This window comes from Molothrus aeneus, chromosome 5 (genome assembly GCF_037042795.1).
Source record: "Molothrus aeneus isolate 106 chromosome 5, BPBGC_Maene_1.0, whole genome shotgun sequence".
NCBI lineage: Eukaryota > Metazoa > Chordata > Aves > Passeriformes > Icteridae > Molothrus > Molothrus aeneus.
Window position 1 is genome coordinate 63,736,236 of NC_089650.1, and position 16,204 is coordinate 63,752,439.

General features: G+C 42.5%; 1 protein-coding gene across 1 annotated transcript in view; it reads left to right on the top strand.

Moving 5' to 3' along the window:
• BEND7 (BEN domain containing 7) overlaps positions 1 to 16,204 on the top strand; it is a 46,823-nt gene that overhangs the window by 24,994 nt on the left and 5,625 nt on the right. Inside the window, exons 6-8 of the mRNA XM_066550981.1 lie at positions 1,900 to 2,125; positions 6,995 to 7,114; positions 15,131 to 15,181. Coding sequence (XP_066407078.1) covers positions 1,900 to 2,125; positions 6,995 to 7,114; positions 15,131 to 15,181 — 397 coding nt within the window. The remainder of the gene's footprint in view (positions 1 to 1,899; positions 2,126 to 6,994; positions 7,115 to 15,130; positions 15,182 to 16,204) is intronic.

Below are 16,204 nucleotides of genomic sequence, written 5' to 3' on the forward strand. Positions count from 1 at the left end.
GGGAAGTGGTAGCAGTCACCATCCCTGGAAGTATTTAAATGAAATGTAAATGTGGCAGTTGGGGACATGGTTTAGTGGTGGGTTAATGGCTCGACTTAATGATCTTTAAGGCTTTTTCCAACCTAAACTTTCCTGTGGCTCTATAATTTCTCTGCCCTGGGTGTCTGGATCATTGAGGTCATCTTAGATGGCTGTCACAAGACCAAAGAAACAGAGTAGGGCAGGTATCCTTCATCACCATGTCAGCTGCATTCTGGTTTTTGATTTATATGAAGTAGAATTTTTCCCAAGTTGCGAACTTGGCCCGCATTTATTTACTCTTAAAAATCTGTCACCAGAAGTTTAGAAGTAACATATTAAAAACCCACCTACATTTGAATATTGTCAAATGTCAGTAACTGGCTGTTTTTCTGGATCCAGCATTTTCAAAGTTCTTGAGGTAAAAATCCATATTTTCATCTAGGACAAGCTGAGGAACTACATGCTTCTTATAATTTTGTTGTTGTTGTTGTTGTTGTTGTCTGCATATTTTAAGATTCTTCATCCTGGCTTCCCAAAGCATGGTAATCTTCAGTTTTATCACACAGTACACATCCATATCTCATGACAGTACATGCTTTGGAAATACTCTACTTGCTGCAACACAATCCATACTGATTTTTAGAAATCCATGGGAAAAGAATTACACAAATTGTTCTTAGACTTCAGCCCTTTTTTCTGTCTGGACTCAAGATGTTTGCAGGTGATATGATGGGAGATGGCATTTGCTCTTGCTCTGTAAACTTCTCTGAAAAGGCATCATCATTGCTGAATATATTTCATGTAGGGCAAAAAAAGGGCAAGTTCTTAGGAGCAAGGCTGTAATATTGGCTTATTTCCTCACATCATGATCACTGATTGTTTTACCTCCTTGCCAACTTCTAAACAGTATTTTCAAAACTTTAGTTTATTCCCAATGTATTTTCTAGATATATAATTATTCTGTGAAGAAATCTTACCATAAGCATTGTATGGTACTCACAGAAGAAAATTCTGCAAATGCTGTTCGTGTAATTTCTGATATGTACAGACAGGGGCAGCAAAAAGACTCTTGGTAAGGGGACTTCCTCAAAGGCCTTTGTCTATTTTGGCCCTCAGTGTACTTGAGAGAAGACTCTTGTGAAATACAGCATGATTTTCTTTTCTCTTCTTCCCCTCCATTTCACCTTGGCAGTGATTTAAATCCCTGTGATTCATTGTTGAGGATTTTTGTACTGAAATAAACTGTCTGTCTAACATCATCCTCTTCTAAACATGCATTATGGGACTGTGAAAAGGAGGGACAAATGGATGCTCAGCAAGTGCTGGCTCCAGGGGCAACCTCAGACTCATCATGTGCTGATACTCACGTGGGCCATATCTTTGCTGGAAGCCCTCTTGGGAAGCCACATGGATTGGGCCAGTATCCCTGCATTTGTGCTTCTTGGAAGTGCCTGGCTGCCCCACAGCACACTTGTTCACAGCATTTGGCAGTGAAACAAGTCCATTAAATGGTTAGATAAATGTTCAAAAAGCAGCACTTTGGAGCACTGCTCTGCGATGATCCTGTGCTTTGTCGTTATTACCCAACATTGAAAGGTATCTCCTGTCTTTTTGTTAGCTGTATGCCTAGAAATGATGTCAGTAGTTGTTAACTTTTACAGACATTAGACAAGGAGTGTGATTGTTTGATTTGCCTTTTAAGGTGCTTATTCACTGATAGGGTTTGATTTCAATGAATTAGGCTGCTGTGGTCCTGAATAGCTAGAAAAAGATTCATGGTTTGATGAAGTGATTGTAAAGTCTCACCAGATGCATGATTGAAGTAAAATAATGTCTTTGAATGCTCGTTTAATTAAAACATTTGTATTCTTTTGGTAGCCAGAAGTGCAACTTGCAGAAGGCTTTGATGTCTTCATGCCAAAATCACAGCTGGACTCTATACTATCAAACTACACTCGCTCAGGAAGTCTGCTCTTTAGGAAGCTGGTCTGTGCATTTTTTGATGACAAGACTCTGGCTAACTCTTTACCAAATGGCAAAAGGAAAAGAGGGCTCAATGACAACCGGAAAGGACTAGACCAAAATATTGTGGGTGCAATAAAAGGTATGTTTTCTGCTTTCCTTCCTATGTGTAATTAGAACATATTCTCAGCTAAGGAGAGTGTAAGGGGATTAGAATTTCTGACGTGTGTTAGGTCTATTAAAATATGCAGTCTTATTTTTATTCCCTTTCATTCACTTGTTAAAAATAGCTTCTACGGGGACAGCTTGTGTTAATTTTAAGCCAGTGATCCTGGTTTCTGAAGTCAGGCTCTAAGGCTGGAAACTCAATGTTCATGTAAGATAATTATTTTTCCCCCCAGATATCAGAGATGCAAAGAGATCTTGAAAACATAATGACAGTGTAAGTGATACACTCAATCAAGGTTCTGAGTCTTGCACTGTATTTGACTATGTCTGCTCTGTAAATTTTTCAGTAGTTGGTGGCTGGATTGGGGAGAGATGGAGGAAGATAATACTGGCATGAGATTAGTTTATTGCTCATAAGTACAGTGGTCCTTCTCTTGGGGGAGCAAATTTCTTGGTGTGAGCACCTTTTGCTGGTTGATTTTTCTTAGCAGTCGCTGCTGTCTAGCTTCCAGAAGAGCACATGTTCCTTCAAACTCTGTGATGACAGCATATAAAGAGCTGATATTATTAGGCCAGAGTTTCTGAACTAGATTCTATTTTGAAATCTGATATTGTAGGGACAATACCCACATTACCAAAAGACAGGCCAAAAATAAGCTCTAAGAGTGGAGCTTATTTTAGAGTCTGTGACTTGTTCTCAGGTACAGATTGCTAACTTAGGAGACACAGGGTAATAAGAAGAGCTTCTCTGAGTCCATTGGCAGCAAAAGGAGGCAGGAAAATCTTCTGCAACCACCTCTGTGCCAAGTTTTGGACCCCTCTCCCCATGAAAGAAAGGCATTGACAAACTGGCTCGAGTCCAGTGGAGGGACCACCAAGACTTGGGACTTCACCACTTCCCTGCTCCAGTATCAAATGAGGACAGGCTGAGAGAACTGGAGAGAGGATGATCCAGGAGAAACCTTACTGCTGTTCACAGCTACCTAATGGGATGGTGTGGAGAAGTGGAGTCAGACTCTTCTCAGAGGCACAAGAGGCACAGAACACATGGAAAATTGCAATTTGATAAGGAGAAGCATTTTCAACATAAAGGCTGAGCAGTGCAGTAGGGGCTCAGAGGGGCTGCAGGACCTCCAGCCCTGGAAATACTCAAAATGTGACTGGTCACAGGCCAGAGCATTATGGTGTAGTTGGCCATGCTTTGAGCAGCAGGCTGGGCATGGAGGCCTTCAGAGGACCCTCTCAAGTGTGCAGTTCTGCAGCAATGTGTATGCTGTGCCTATGGCATAGTCCTAATATATCTTACAGTGCAGCTGACAGACTTTCTTACAGTTATGCTTGTATTTAGGTTTAAATCACAAACACTGTTTTGTACCTTCTTTTCTTGAGCTCAGTAATCTGCAAAAATCTGTCTGAATTCTCTCTATCTGTATCTCATTGTTTTTTAAAAGCTTTAATGAATAAGTTAAATGAAAGAAAGAGGAGCTCAAAATTGCTTCAAAAAAACCCACTCTAATTTGAAAAGCACTTGATAAATGTTTTACAGTAAATGCAACAGGACTACTAAAATAGCAGCTGGTACACACTTCAGAGAGCAATGTTTCTTAGTAGCTAGGATTGTACTAATGAAGCAACTTCTGAGGCTTGGCTTAACCTCTTCCTTTGAGTTTAAGAGAAGAAAGGAGGGACTTGTAGTTCCAACAGAAAAATTTAATCTGTGATGGTACTACAAGGTACCACTGCCATAACAGTGATCTCTATTGGCATTTACAGTGTTGCCCAAATGTTGGTGCCTGCTCCCTGATAGGGAAGCCTGTCCCTAAAAGCTGTGATGGAATAAGATGCCAAGGTCTGATGTCCTGTGAGTCTTCACTCAGTCTGGCTCCAATAGCACCCTTCTTCCCTCCAAGGAGCTGGGCTATCAGACACTGTGGTTTCATTTATTCCAAGAAATAACTGGGCCAGTATGAAATCTCTACAAGAACAACATCATGTTGTTTGCATTATTATCATTAGGAAATTCTTCTACCACGTGCCCAGATATCCTTTAGTGGCACTTTCACTCCTTTTCCATGACAGAGATACAAAAGGCTACATTAATGACAAAAATGGGCAGAGAATTTAAAGGAGGGACTGTTTGAAAATCACTCTTCCTGTCTGAAAACATTTTCACTGCTGTCCTTAAAAGTAATTTAATGCTTCTGCAACAGAATGATTAGCCAGGGAGCAATTCTCTCTTTTGACTTTGGGTATTCAGTGGCACTTGTTGTATCAGTTGCAGTGTTTCTCCTGGGCAATCAGCTTCTCTTGTGAGTCTTGCACTCAGAACTGGGGGAAAAAAAAAAGATGAAAAAATAAAACTAGTCAGAAGCATTTTTCCTTTGAGTTGTTGACTAGAAATGCCAGTGAAATCCTTCCCTGCAGAAATCAATGAGCTGTGTTCAGATATAAGTGTGATGTGTCCCTCAGGGATCCATAGTGGGACCAGTACAATTTAATATTTTCATCAATGACACAGGCACTGGTTTCTAGGGCACCCTCAGCAAGTTTGCAGATGACACCAGGCTGAGTGGTGTGCTTGGTTGACAGGAGGAAAGGAATGCCATCCAGGACCTTGGCAGGCTGGAGGAATGGCATGTGAACCTCCTGACGTTTAACAAGACCAAGTGCAAGGTCCTCCATCTGTGTCAGGGCAATCCCCAGTGTCAGTATAGACTGGTGGATGAAGGGATTGAGAGCAGCCCTGCAGAGAAGGACTTGGGGGTACTGATAGACAAAAAATCCACAAGAACTGTGGGCATGATCCTCTGCCTCTGCTCCACTGTGGTGAGAGCCCACACCTGCAGTGCTGCACCAGCTCTGGGCTCCCAGCACAGGAAAGACATGGACCTGTTGGGGCAATTCCAGAGGAGACCCCCAGGATGGTCAGAGGGCTGGAGCACCTCTATGGAGCATCTCTATGGATCTCACTCAGCTATGGAGACAGGATGAGAGATTTGTGGTTCAGCCTGAAGAAGAGAAAGCTCTAGCAGACTTTATTGTGGACTTTTAATATAATATAAATTTATAATAATAATAGAAAAGGGGCTTGTAAGAAAGACGAGGATGGATATTTTAGTGACAGGACAAAGGGGCAGTGGCTTTAAACTGAAAGAGGGTACATTTATTTGAACATTAGGAAACTTTTTTTTATTTTTTTATGATGATGAGACTATAGGAACAGTTTTCCCAGAGAAGCTGTGGGTGCTCCATCCCTGAAAGTGTTTAAGATCAGCTTGGACAGGGCATTGAGCAATCTGAGGAAGTGCAAGATGTCCCTGCTTATGGCAGTGAGCTTGGACTAGATGGTCTTTAAAGTCCCCTTTAAATTCAAACCAGTCTATGTCTCCATGGCAGAGGGTCTGTTAATACCATACAGCTTGGGTGGACTAGAAAGGCAGGTCCCAATTCTCCTGGGACTCCTTGCTGCTGCATTCCCATTCCTTTTTGTCCATGTTGTTATTTCTCTAAGCACACATTGAGCAGTTGCCTGGTTTAAGTAAGTAGGAGTCACGAGTCATTGATCAGGTGCCCGTTGTGTCAGATACGATATGGATTCAGAAGGGAAAGATTATTTCTACCTTCACAAAGGTGATGTTTGTTGCAAATCAAACACTGTGAATGTCTGGGGATGTATTGACTTCTGTGGGCAGCCCTCAGAGTTGGTCTGATGTCCTTGTAGATCAGAGTGCAGAGCAAAGTGTTGCTGATGCCTGCCTTGCCATGGTTTTGTGAAGCTGTTAGCATGGAAGGAGTCTGGAGGGGGGATTACTTTTGGTTCTCTTATACTTAGCAGGTAGTGCTTCTTCAAAGTGTGTGTATAGAAATACTGAAGTTGTCATTTTTTTGTTGCCCGTTTCCCGATCCCATTTGTGTGATACTTATTCTCAAGGATTACAAATCCCTTGAGCTGGTACCAGCTTTTTCTCTTTGCTTGCCAGTCATAATTGGACACTGGGCTCTGAGACCTCTGACCAAGTTTACAATAGCAATACTAACAGCAAGAATATTTTTTCTATTTCTGCTTTTTTTATTTTTTGCATACCTCTCAGCTGCATGATGAAAATCAATTGCATCAGTTTCACTCCATTTATAATTCTGTATTTTTGGTAAAACACTGTTAGGTTTGTTGTAAATATGGATTTAAAGATAATGTTGACTCTCTCTGTACCTTTTTTACAAAACACAAAATTGGACCTGTAGGATATTTTGTTTCTCAGTAATAGTGCTTTTCTTTTTTTTTTGTTTTGCCTTTTTTTTTTTTTTTTAGTGGCTTTCTATAAATTCTATTCCGTCTGGTTTGGCAGTATAAAACTGTGGAGATTTCCCCAGTGGTAGGACTTTATTCTTTCACAACTTTGCCTGCAGCCTTAGGAGCCTGACCAAGAAGCCCCCAAATGACCAGATCTTCAACTCCTTACCTGTACCATATGGCAGGCAGCAATAACAAGTGCCTGCCACATCTAAAACTCAGTTCTAAGTGCACTGTTATTTTTCTGTGATCATTTTGTGTGAATTTCATGAAGACATCAGGTGTAGAACATTTCTCTGGGACAGGCTTTTATACGTAGTAATGATGCCATTCCTGTGACATTTATGCAGCCAAGTCACTACTGAATGCTGAACTTGTGAAACACTGAGTTGGGATTTATTCTCACAATCCTACATTTGGGAGAATAAATCCTCCATTAAAATTCTGTTTGATAATTGAATCATTTCATATATTTTGATTAACATCCTCTCCCATCTCCTTTTCTCCATTTTTGGTGGCATGTTTCAAAAATGTGGTATCTTTTTATTTCAGTCTTTACAGAAAAATACTGCACTGCTAACCACGTGGATAAACTTCCGGGTCCTAGGGACTGGGTCCAGATTCTTCAGGATCAAATTAAACTTGCAAGAAGACGATTAAAAAGAGGCTCAGGTATGTATAAAAATATGAGTTACAACATGTGAGTGGAAGATTAAAAGCTTAGAGCCTTTGTATCCACAGAAGTATTTTTCCTGTTGACTGTAGAGTTGTACTTGTTCATTCTATGAAAATTAGAACTCTTAACACTTCAGCAGGTCTTGTGGGTTTGGAATGGAGCAGGTTTAGGAGCTATCTCTACAGACAAGTTTGAGTGTTTCTCAAATGTTGTCTCCTTTCTTTTAGCATCCAGACTCTTCTTCTCAGAAATTAGCTGATCCATCCAGGGTTGCAAGTAGAAGTTTTTTAATTCTGTGTTATTTAGTCTGACAAGCCACTGACTGTACTGTTAAGACATAACCCAGCTGACCTTTCCCTCTAAACTGTATGTGTCTGGAAGAATAGATGAGTCTCCTCACATTCCTTGTGAAAGAATCAGAAAAAAAAAAAAACCAAAAAAAAAAAACCAAAAAAAAGAAAAGCCAGCCACCCACCCTTGTTGTGCCAGCAAGGCTCTGCAATACGTGGGAGGCAGCTTGCCAGCAGTGACAGGTAATCTAGGCAGGGTTTTGCAGCAAAGCTGCTCAGCTTGGGCTGGGATAACCTGGATGCTTGGGACCAGCCTGCAGTGAGCTCAGTGCTGAGCTTTCACCCTGACAGCACCTGGCTCCTGAGCCCTCAGCTCCAGCCATGAGTGTGCAGCCTGGAAATCCCCAGTGGGGTTCTTGGGAAAGCAGTGTTACTGATGAAGAGCCATGTAATTACCTTATAAACCATAACTAGTCTACTTCCCATCTTCATCCCTCCAGTCCTACAAGGGGCTGTCTCCACACGAGGCTTCACTTCCCCTTTCTCAGCCTGCAGGTTTCTTAAGGCTCTCTCAGGGTTGTATTTCTTGTCTTTCTCTCCCTGGGTATATCTGACACTGCTGTTTGAGGCACTTCACTTGTGCCACCTCCTTAAACACAGTCCTTTGCTGTTACTGTACTTAGCTGCCTGCCTTTTCCCCTCTTCCCTTCTGCCCATCACCACAATTAAGTGCCTGTTAGTATCCATGGATGGGAAACCTGATGGCTCCACGGGGGATGCTCACCCTGTGGTCCCTGGTGGTGAGTGAGACCACAGGAAATGTCCTCCCCATCTCCCTGTCTCACAGGGCCAACCTTTTCTGTCCAAAGCTGCATCTCTGAAACACACACTTAGGCTGGCATCTGAAATCATTCTCCACAACGTTATTGATGCCAGGAGGGAAAAGCATAAGAGAGAGGAAAATGAGAAACACTCAGAGACAGAAATAACGCAGGGGGAGGACAAAAGTGCAGATTATTCGGTAGCATAAGCTTCCCAGGGTAGAGAAACAAACCAGCATTGGCCTTAAAAAGGGTTTCTTGTGTGTTGAGGGAGGGAGGACAGAGGGATAGGAGATAATCTTGTTAAAGGCAGTGTCAGATTACTGGTGTTGTACAACAGGATTGTTTTCTGCCCCTTCCAAAGCTGCCTTTCGGCCTCCCCAGGACAGGAGGGTGGAAGTGGGATGTCAGGCTACAGTAAGGTGAAGGGTGCAGTGCAGGATGTGGGGGATCAGAGGGTCCTTGCAGAAGATCCCTCAGGAAAGAGGATTGACCTAATTTTGTTTTGATTTTTATTTTCTTTCATCCTTTTTTATTTGCTTTTCTTCTTGCCTCTGCAGGATATTAATTAAAATGACAATGACATTCAGCTTTTGCTTTTCAAATGGGGCCACCTCTATCTCTGGTCCTTGCTCAGGATGGGAGAATCTAAGCAGAGGATATTGTATGTAAGCTAGCAAGACTATGAAGGAAAAGAAGTGAAGCTGAGTAGTGTGCCAGAATCAGATAGGCTCCCCTGTCTGTGCTGCAGAGGGAAGGTAACTTGTTCACCTGTATGTGGATGCATAGTGAGCAGCAGTGTACCTAGCAGCCCCTCAAGCTTATTTGTTGAAAAAAACCCTGCACAATACCTAGATTGGTAGAAAAGCTCTTTTTTTGTGGTGTTTACTGGCCAATCCCTGAAGTGCCCCAGTTTCTCTCTGATGTGGCCACAGGCAGACATGCTGTTTTCAGTGTGTCAGGAGTGACTGAACACACCACTGTGGCCACTTGCACCCTTCCAGCCACTGCCATCTCCTCTGGTGGCTGTAGCTAACCCAACCTGACTTTGCACTAAAGCAAAGAGGTTTCCCAGGCCTTTGTCACAGCAAAGCAGTAGATGGGAGCAAAGAGGCAGGAGCAGACAGCTGGTTGCAGTAACATCCTTGTGTTGTTGAAATAAGATTTGTTGGTACTTTTATGCTACAATTGTGAGCTTCTGATATGAGGAATCTAGAGCTGACCAGGCAATAGATCCATCTACTCCCATACTTTGTGTCCAGCATTGGCTGTTAGCTGATGCCTGGGGAGCTCTGTAGGACTGAGGGAAGGATGTTGTGGTGTTTGGTAGGATAGTCTCTCAGCCCTCATCAGCTTTATCCTGATATAGAACTGGTGATGTTGGAATTATGCACAATTTCTCTATTTAATGTGAAACCATACCAAAATTGTGTGTAATTTACAGAGACCAAAACAAGAGTGGAGAGCAAACATGGAGGGAGAAGCTCTTCCAGGACTTCATGTTGTAAACCTTGGCTTTTAGGTATTTTAAAACTATGGGACTTGCAGCCACTGAGATGTGGGATTCATCACTCTTCTGGCTCAGCTCTTGAGCTCTCCCAGTCTGCCTGTGGCCAGAGGAGCAGAAGCTGAGCAAGTGTCCTATGTACATTCTCTTTGAGTTTTGTCTCCACTTGCTCACTGGAACATGCCAGCTGATCTTGTGGGGATAGGCTAAGGTGCCCAAAGAACAAATCTGAGCCACCAATTATCTAACTTCAGCCAGGACTTTCTGACCCAATGTGTCTCCCTGCTGCTTGATCTCATTATTTATCTACATCAGTTCCTGGTTTGTCATAATGCACAGGCTTTATAAGGAAAAAGCTTAAGATGATCCATTTATTTCAGAGGTCACAAGACAACTTTTTAGTCAGCACTGTGTTGGGCTAAATTTTAATAACAGAAGTATTTAAGAGGAGGGACAGGCTTTTCATCCTGCTTGCCTTCCCCCAAGCCATTCAGTGCATCCTCTGATGAGTTTTTTATTTCAAACCAGACAGTAAGACACTGCATTCATGAGCAGCCCTCTCCACTTTATCCTGTGAAACATTATTTCAGTCTGAAAATGTAAATCCTGCTCTATCTTTCAATTACAGTAATAATTTCAGGGAATTCTTTTAAACGACTGGGGTGGATCTGCTTTTTGTAGCCCCTTCTATAGGGTGTACTCCCATGAGTGTTTCCAAATTAAATGAAATTATGATCACTAGATCATAGATGCTGCCCAGCTTCAACCTTATTTACCATATTTGGCTCATCTCCTAGAATTAGGGACTGAAAAAGCTCCTTATTTCAAAAGCTAATAAAAAAAAAACACTTAAAAATTCTGCTTTCTAGAAAACAGTTCCCCTGTGTAGATTTTGAAAGGTTGTTATCCTAAGCCAAATAAAACTTCATTTACGTTCTGAATCAATGACAATATTTTTCATAGCTGGGAATATTCTATTTTTTAAATTTATTTATTTTGCTTCAGCTTGTTCTTAGTTCTTTTAGATTATTGCCTGAGATCTGAGACTTGGATAGGGTTTTTTTATTTGTTAGATCTGAGAATAAAGCTGCCGCTGCCATTAAATTTTTATTGGCCCTGTTCAGTCTTTTCAAAATTTCACAAGTTAGCTGTCACAAAGGGGAAAAGAGACTGTGAGGTTAATGTTACAAACAGATGTTATAATTAAAATTAAAGAGTATGATAATATTCTTCAGCCTTGACTATTGGTCCCATGTCATGCCAACAGCTTCATGATGCAAGGTCTGTCTTCTCCCAGAAGAGGAGCTGAACCGTTTTGGTGGATGGGATGGGATGCAAAGTTGCCCTGGAAGGAAAGAAGTCAAAGGAAGTGTGTGTGCATGGGTTTCCCCTCTTAAAGCAGCATGAATTACAATGTAAATTGCCTCATAATTTACGGTGCTGGGCTTGCCCCAGCGTGGTCCCTTCACCCTGCAAAAGAGAACACGAGCAGGTGTCTGGTGGCCTTGCCAGTGGCAGCACACAGGGACACAGTCAGCCATTATCACAGAGATCTTAAATGGGTAAAATCAGAGGGAGCTGGCTGGCTGTTCCTGTCACCTCTGTGCAGGCACTGCATTTGAGCCTTTTGATTACTAAACTCTCCATCCATTAATAAGCAGCAGGTCAGGGTTCACACATCTCCCACAGTAAGTTCTTCCTCCCTTTTTATGTTTTGAAGAGCCCGTGAGCCATTATTCCATAGCAGCTATCCATGGGAAAGCTGATGCTGTGGGGGGAATATGTAATAACAATAATATGTAAATTACCACACTGTGGGATTCCTGGGGCTGTCCTGTGCAGGGCCAGGGGCTGGATGATCCTTGTGGGTCCCTTCCAGCTCAGGATATGCTGTGATTCTGTTCTAACACTGCCACAGTGCATGAGCTGTTCATGCCAAGTGATTATTTCTGCATAACCTGGAACCTTTGGATTGCTTGGCTCCTTAAAGGAAAATACAGCAGTTTTGGAAAACATGCTGAAAATTATTTAAATAAATCATGTGCCATGATGCTTCATCCTTGAATTGTTGTTTAACATTACTTTGTTGCACTGTAAAATAGTGGGGAAGGAGGAAAAAATTATTTTTTATTTATTAATTTTTTCCCTGGGAATATGCTTTCTCCCATGTCCTTGTTCAAACTGCTGCTTCCATTGTTTTACATGAGGTTTTATCTTCTTTCTGTTTTTCTTCAGCCTTCTGATTCCCTGGTTTCTGCTTTTGACACAATATCTACATGCTGCAAGAGATTAGGTTGATTTTTGCTTAGCAATACACACAGGGACAGGAAGGATGTAGGATGGAGTCCAGCATGTGGTACAATGTGTTTGTGGCCAGTATTTTAGATAAAAACCGGCAATATTAAAATAGTAACTGCTGTAGTCAACTTTCCAGCCCTGAGCACGTGTGTACTTCTTTCCAGGAAAGCAGCAACTTAACAGGCAGACATGTACCTCAGAAGCTACACAATTTGGGGGGAATCTAAGGAAATGACTACCAGCATTATTTTGCAAGGTCTGCAACACTCTATCTAAGCAAAGGACAGAGAAGAGGCTCTGAGTTCCCACAGTAGGCTCTCTTCCTGCTTGCCTTGTCTTGAAAGCTGGCCCAGGACAGTGAGGTTTGGCTTGCAGTCTGTGGGTGTGGTTGTGGAAGGCAAACCTTCCTTTCTTCTTGGAATGACATGTAAGAGACTGGTGGTTTATACCCATGTTAGGAGGTCGAGATGTTTGCCATTCCCCTGTGTTATTTCCAGCTTCACCTGGAGCTGCAGTTACACATCCAGTTTCATAAAACAAATCCTGGCAGCTGCTGAGAAGAGTGAGTAGCTCTCTGGGCATCTGCTGTGCTCCCACTCCCTTGCTGGCGCTGGCACAGGCATTCCTGTGGCCATCTTGTCAGTTTTTAACTGGATCTGATCTTGGTGACTGTATAAACATTTGTGCTGGCACGAGGAATGAGACTGGAACAATTGATGGAGAGCTGAACCTCATTTATCAGTTTTCTGCCAGATTAAAATGGCCAGGTAACTTCTGGTTCTGTAGAGTTGGAGACTCAAGTCCTTACCTTCTGGAAGTTCCTTTTTTTCCATTTGTTTCTTTCTGTATTATTGCTTTCCTTTGGTGTAGGAAGAGCAGTTAGGCAGAAAGGTGACCACATCTTTGGAGCTATTTCACAAATTGCTGCAGAAGTTTCTAGAAAAGCTGTCACTACAGTGGGCAGCCCATTGGCACCACCCCTGATATTCATAGAGGGAAGGCTCTCCAGTCCATTGCCAGCATTCAGATCCAGCTTCCCCCATTTTCATAGCTTGGCTCCCTTCTACTCAAGGGGCCAGATGCAGCTTTGTCCTTGTATGCTGAGTTGTGCCACAGAATCACCTGGTGCAGGTAGTTCTTCACAGCATTGCTAGAAGTTGGCCTCAGACTGACAGGATTTTTAAAGCCATGTATATCCCATGTGACTATAATGTATATCCCATTGGCTGAGTTTTGCCTTCTCATTGCACCATGCTGTCTCCTCCCTTGCACATCCAGTCCTTCCATCACTGAGTCTGGTCCAGATTCAGACCAGCCTAGGTGATCCCTTCCCACTTAGTGAGCCACCTGTCCCTTCCAAAATTCAAGGTTTTCACAGTGAGCTGTACCAGGCACTGAATTTGTGGCACCTTCTCCCAGAAAGCAGAGAAAGGTCTCAATTTCACTGAGTCACTTGCAAGTCTGTGCCACATGAACTTAACCAGGGCTCTGCATTTAAACCTTTTGTGGGAGGAAAGCTGCCTGATAGTAGGGTTTTAGTTTGCTTATGTTTTCTTTGGTTCAGTTAATTTTGCAGAACTGAGAGCATATAGCTAAAAACTAACCTGACATCCAGGCATGTGGGAGAGACAGCAGTCTCTTGGCCCAGGGATGGAGAGACAAGGGTTGATGGATAACATTAGAAAATTAATGTAGATTAGGAGGTGGATTATACATTATCATAATGAAGGCAACAACTGAACATCCTCATATGCAGAACCATGATAAAGATGATCAGGACAGTTAACTTAGGCTCAAGTGGGAGGTGAACTGAGTTGTTTAGTTTATCTGCAGCTTTGGTTTTGATCCCTGTGGATATTGTGCAGTGAATGGATGTGAGCAGATATACATCCACCACACTGACCTTGTACAAGGTAGTTCATAGATAAGGGGTGATCATTTTAAACTACAACATGGTTGATTTAGATTAGATACAAGGAAGAATTTTTTACAATTTTTTACACTGGCACAGGCTGCTCAGAGAGATCCTGTATGCCCCCATCCCTGGAATTATTCAAGGGCAGGGCTCTGTGCAACCTGATCTAGTTGAAGCTCTCTCCCTGCTAATTTCAGGAGGGTTGGACTGGGTGACCTTTAAGATCCTTCCAACCCAAACTATTCTGTGATTCAGTGATAATGGGCTTGTCCTGTTTGACCACACCTCATTTGCTGAAGTGCCCTCAAAGATCTCATTGTGCTTCAAAGGCCTTAAATATCGTGCTGCAGTGCCAAAAGACAAAGGTAATAGGATTTTGAATAGGGCTTGTTTAGGTTAGGCACGGATTTCCTGTTACACACCTTTGATTTACTCAGGGTTCACATGCACGTCCCAGGTACTACAGCCTAACAAGTCCCTGCACATCTGCTGAGTGAGGCAAGCTATGTCTGTGCAATCCCTTGGCCTCGGGCAAACACAAAATTAACAAATTAGGCTTTTAGCCTCCCTTCACCGTGGGCCAAATTAAGTCAAATGCTTTTGCATAAGCTGTGGGTTGAAAGCATGTGTGTATATACACATTAATTGCCAGTGTGGTCACGTGCTTTTTTAATTACACTGGGCACCCACCTGCGTTTTTGAAGACACTTTTCCCTAGTAAATCTGTCCCCTGCAAAGTGAGCTTGCCTGTGGTCATGGGAATTTTGGGTGCAGAAATGGGAGTGTTCCTTTCCCTGCAGGCATCAGATGACTGTCGGTGGGTGGAGTTCCAGCCTGCAAGGCTCTTCCTCTAAGGACCGCTGGGGACTTTTCTTGTGACTTTACCAAGTGATAACAACTCCTCTTATCATACAGATATCCTGAAACCTGAAAAAGAACAACTGTTACTCCATCCCATTGCTGGTACAATTGCTTCTTAATACCCAACTCCCTCTTCCAAGTTTGCATTTTTATTATATGACCTTTTCCTCCAAGCAGTGAGTTTTTAACAGAGCACTTGCAAATTTGCAGCTGAGGAAAGTAGATAGAAAATGCAAAATCACTTCACAGTCTGCAGCTTTTTAATCACATTCCCATATTCAGTAAAAGTAATGAGATTTCTTGTTTATATTTGTCATCAGCAGAGGCAACTGACTGTGATGAGAAGCCGGACATTTCTCTACTACAAACAGGTAAAATGCATCAAAATTTTTATCAGTCTTCCATATGTGTTTTTGTTTATTTATGGCACAGAAGCACTTTTCAATAATCCTAACTTGCCATGTACAGCTGGGTAATTGCACACAGGACTCTGCTATCTAAAGTTTTGAATGGTCTGTGTTCAAAAACAAATGCATCAGAATCTTACAATTTTCCCCTCAATTTCATATTCATAAAACCTCAAGGTCCATGGGAGCAGCTAAGCTAATAAGGCCTGTAAGTTACACTTCTTATGCCAGATAGGGACTTGTGCTCATCCCTGATACTTCTGGGAGTATTTTTTATCTCTTAACAGAGTTATTGGTAGGGACAACCACAATCACTTGTAGTGTCACATCTGTTGAGTTGTTGGCGGTATTAGCCATAATATCTTGGACTCACAGAAGGATTACAGACATTTTTACATGCTAGTTAAGTGTTAGTTTACTTATTCTTGAAGTGCAGCCACCCTGCCTTAAAAGCCTGACAATTGCTATGCAGCAGCTTGGCTGTGCAGCTGTGTAGACTGGGAAATAACATTTTTCCACACTGTTGAATTTGGTGCTGAAATCACCAGACTGAGACTGAAATTTGAAGCACCCTCACATAAGGAGTTAGTCCATCAGTAGGTGCCGTGATGGTAGGAGCTGAGCTGCCATCCTCTGAAAATCCAGTGGGGCCAGAGTCTGGGGAGGTGGTCATTTCCCTGCATTTCCAAGTCTGTAATGTCACTGAGATGCTGCTTCTTATTCCCAAAGCAGAGAGGGTCCTGGGCAGACAAATAACGTCACTGATTATAGTGCGGTTTTGTGTTATTTCATTTAACAACAAAGGGTGGTCAGAGCTCAGCAATGCCACTGCTGGAAGAGCAGGACAGGGCTGGTACTGAGTTGCTGAGCACACCACACACTACCTGACAGCTGTGGGGAGGACAGGAGACTACTGGTGACCATCACAGCATCTGTCTCCTGTGCCAGGACTCCCTAATCTCTCTTGCACAAGGGCTGCAGAAGGAG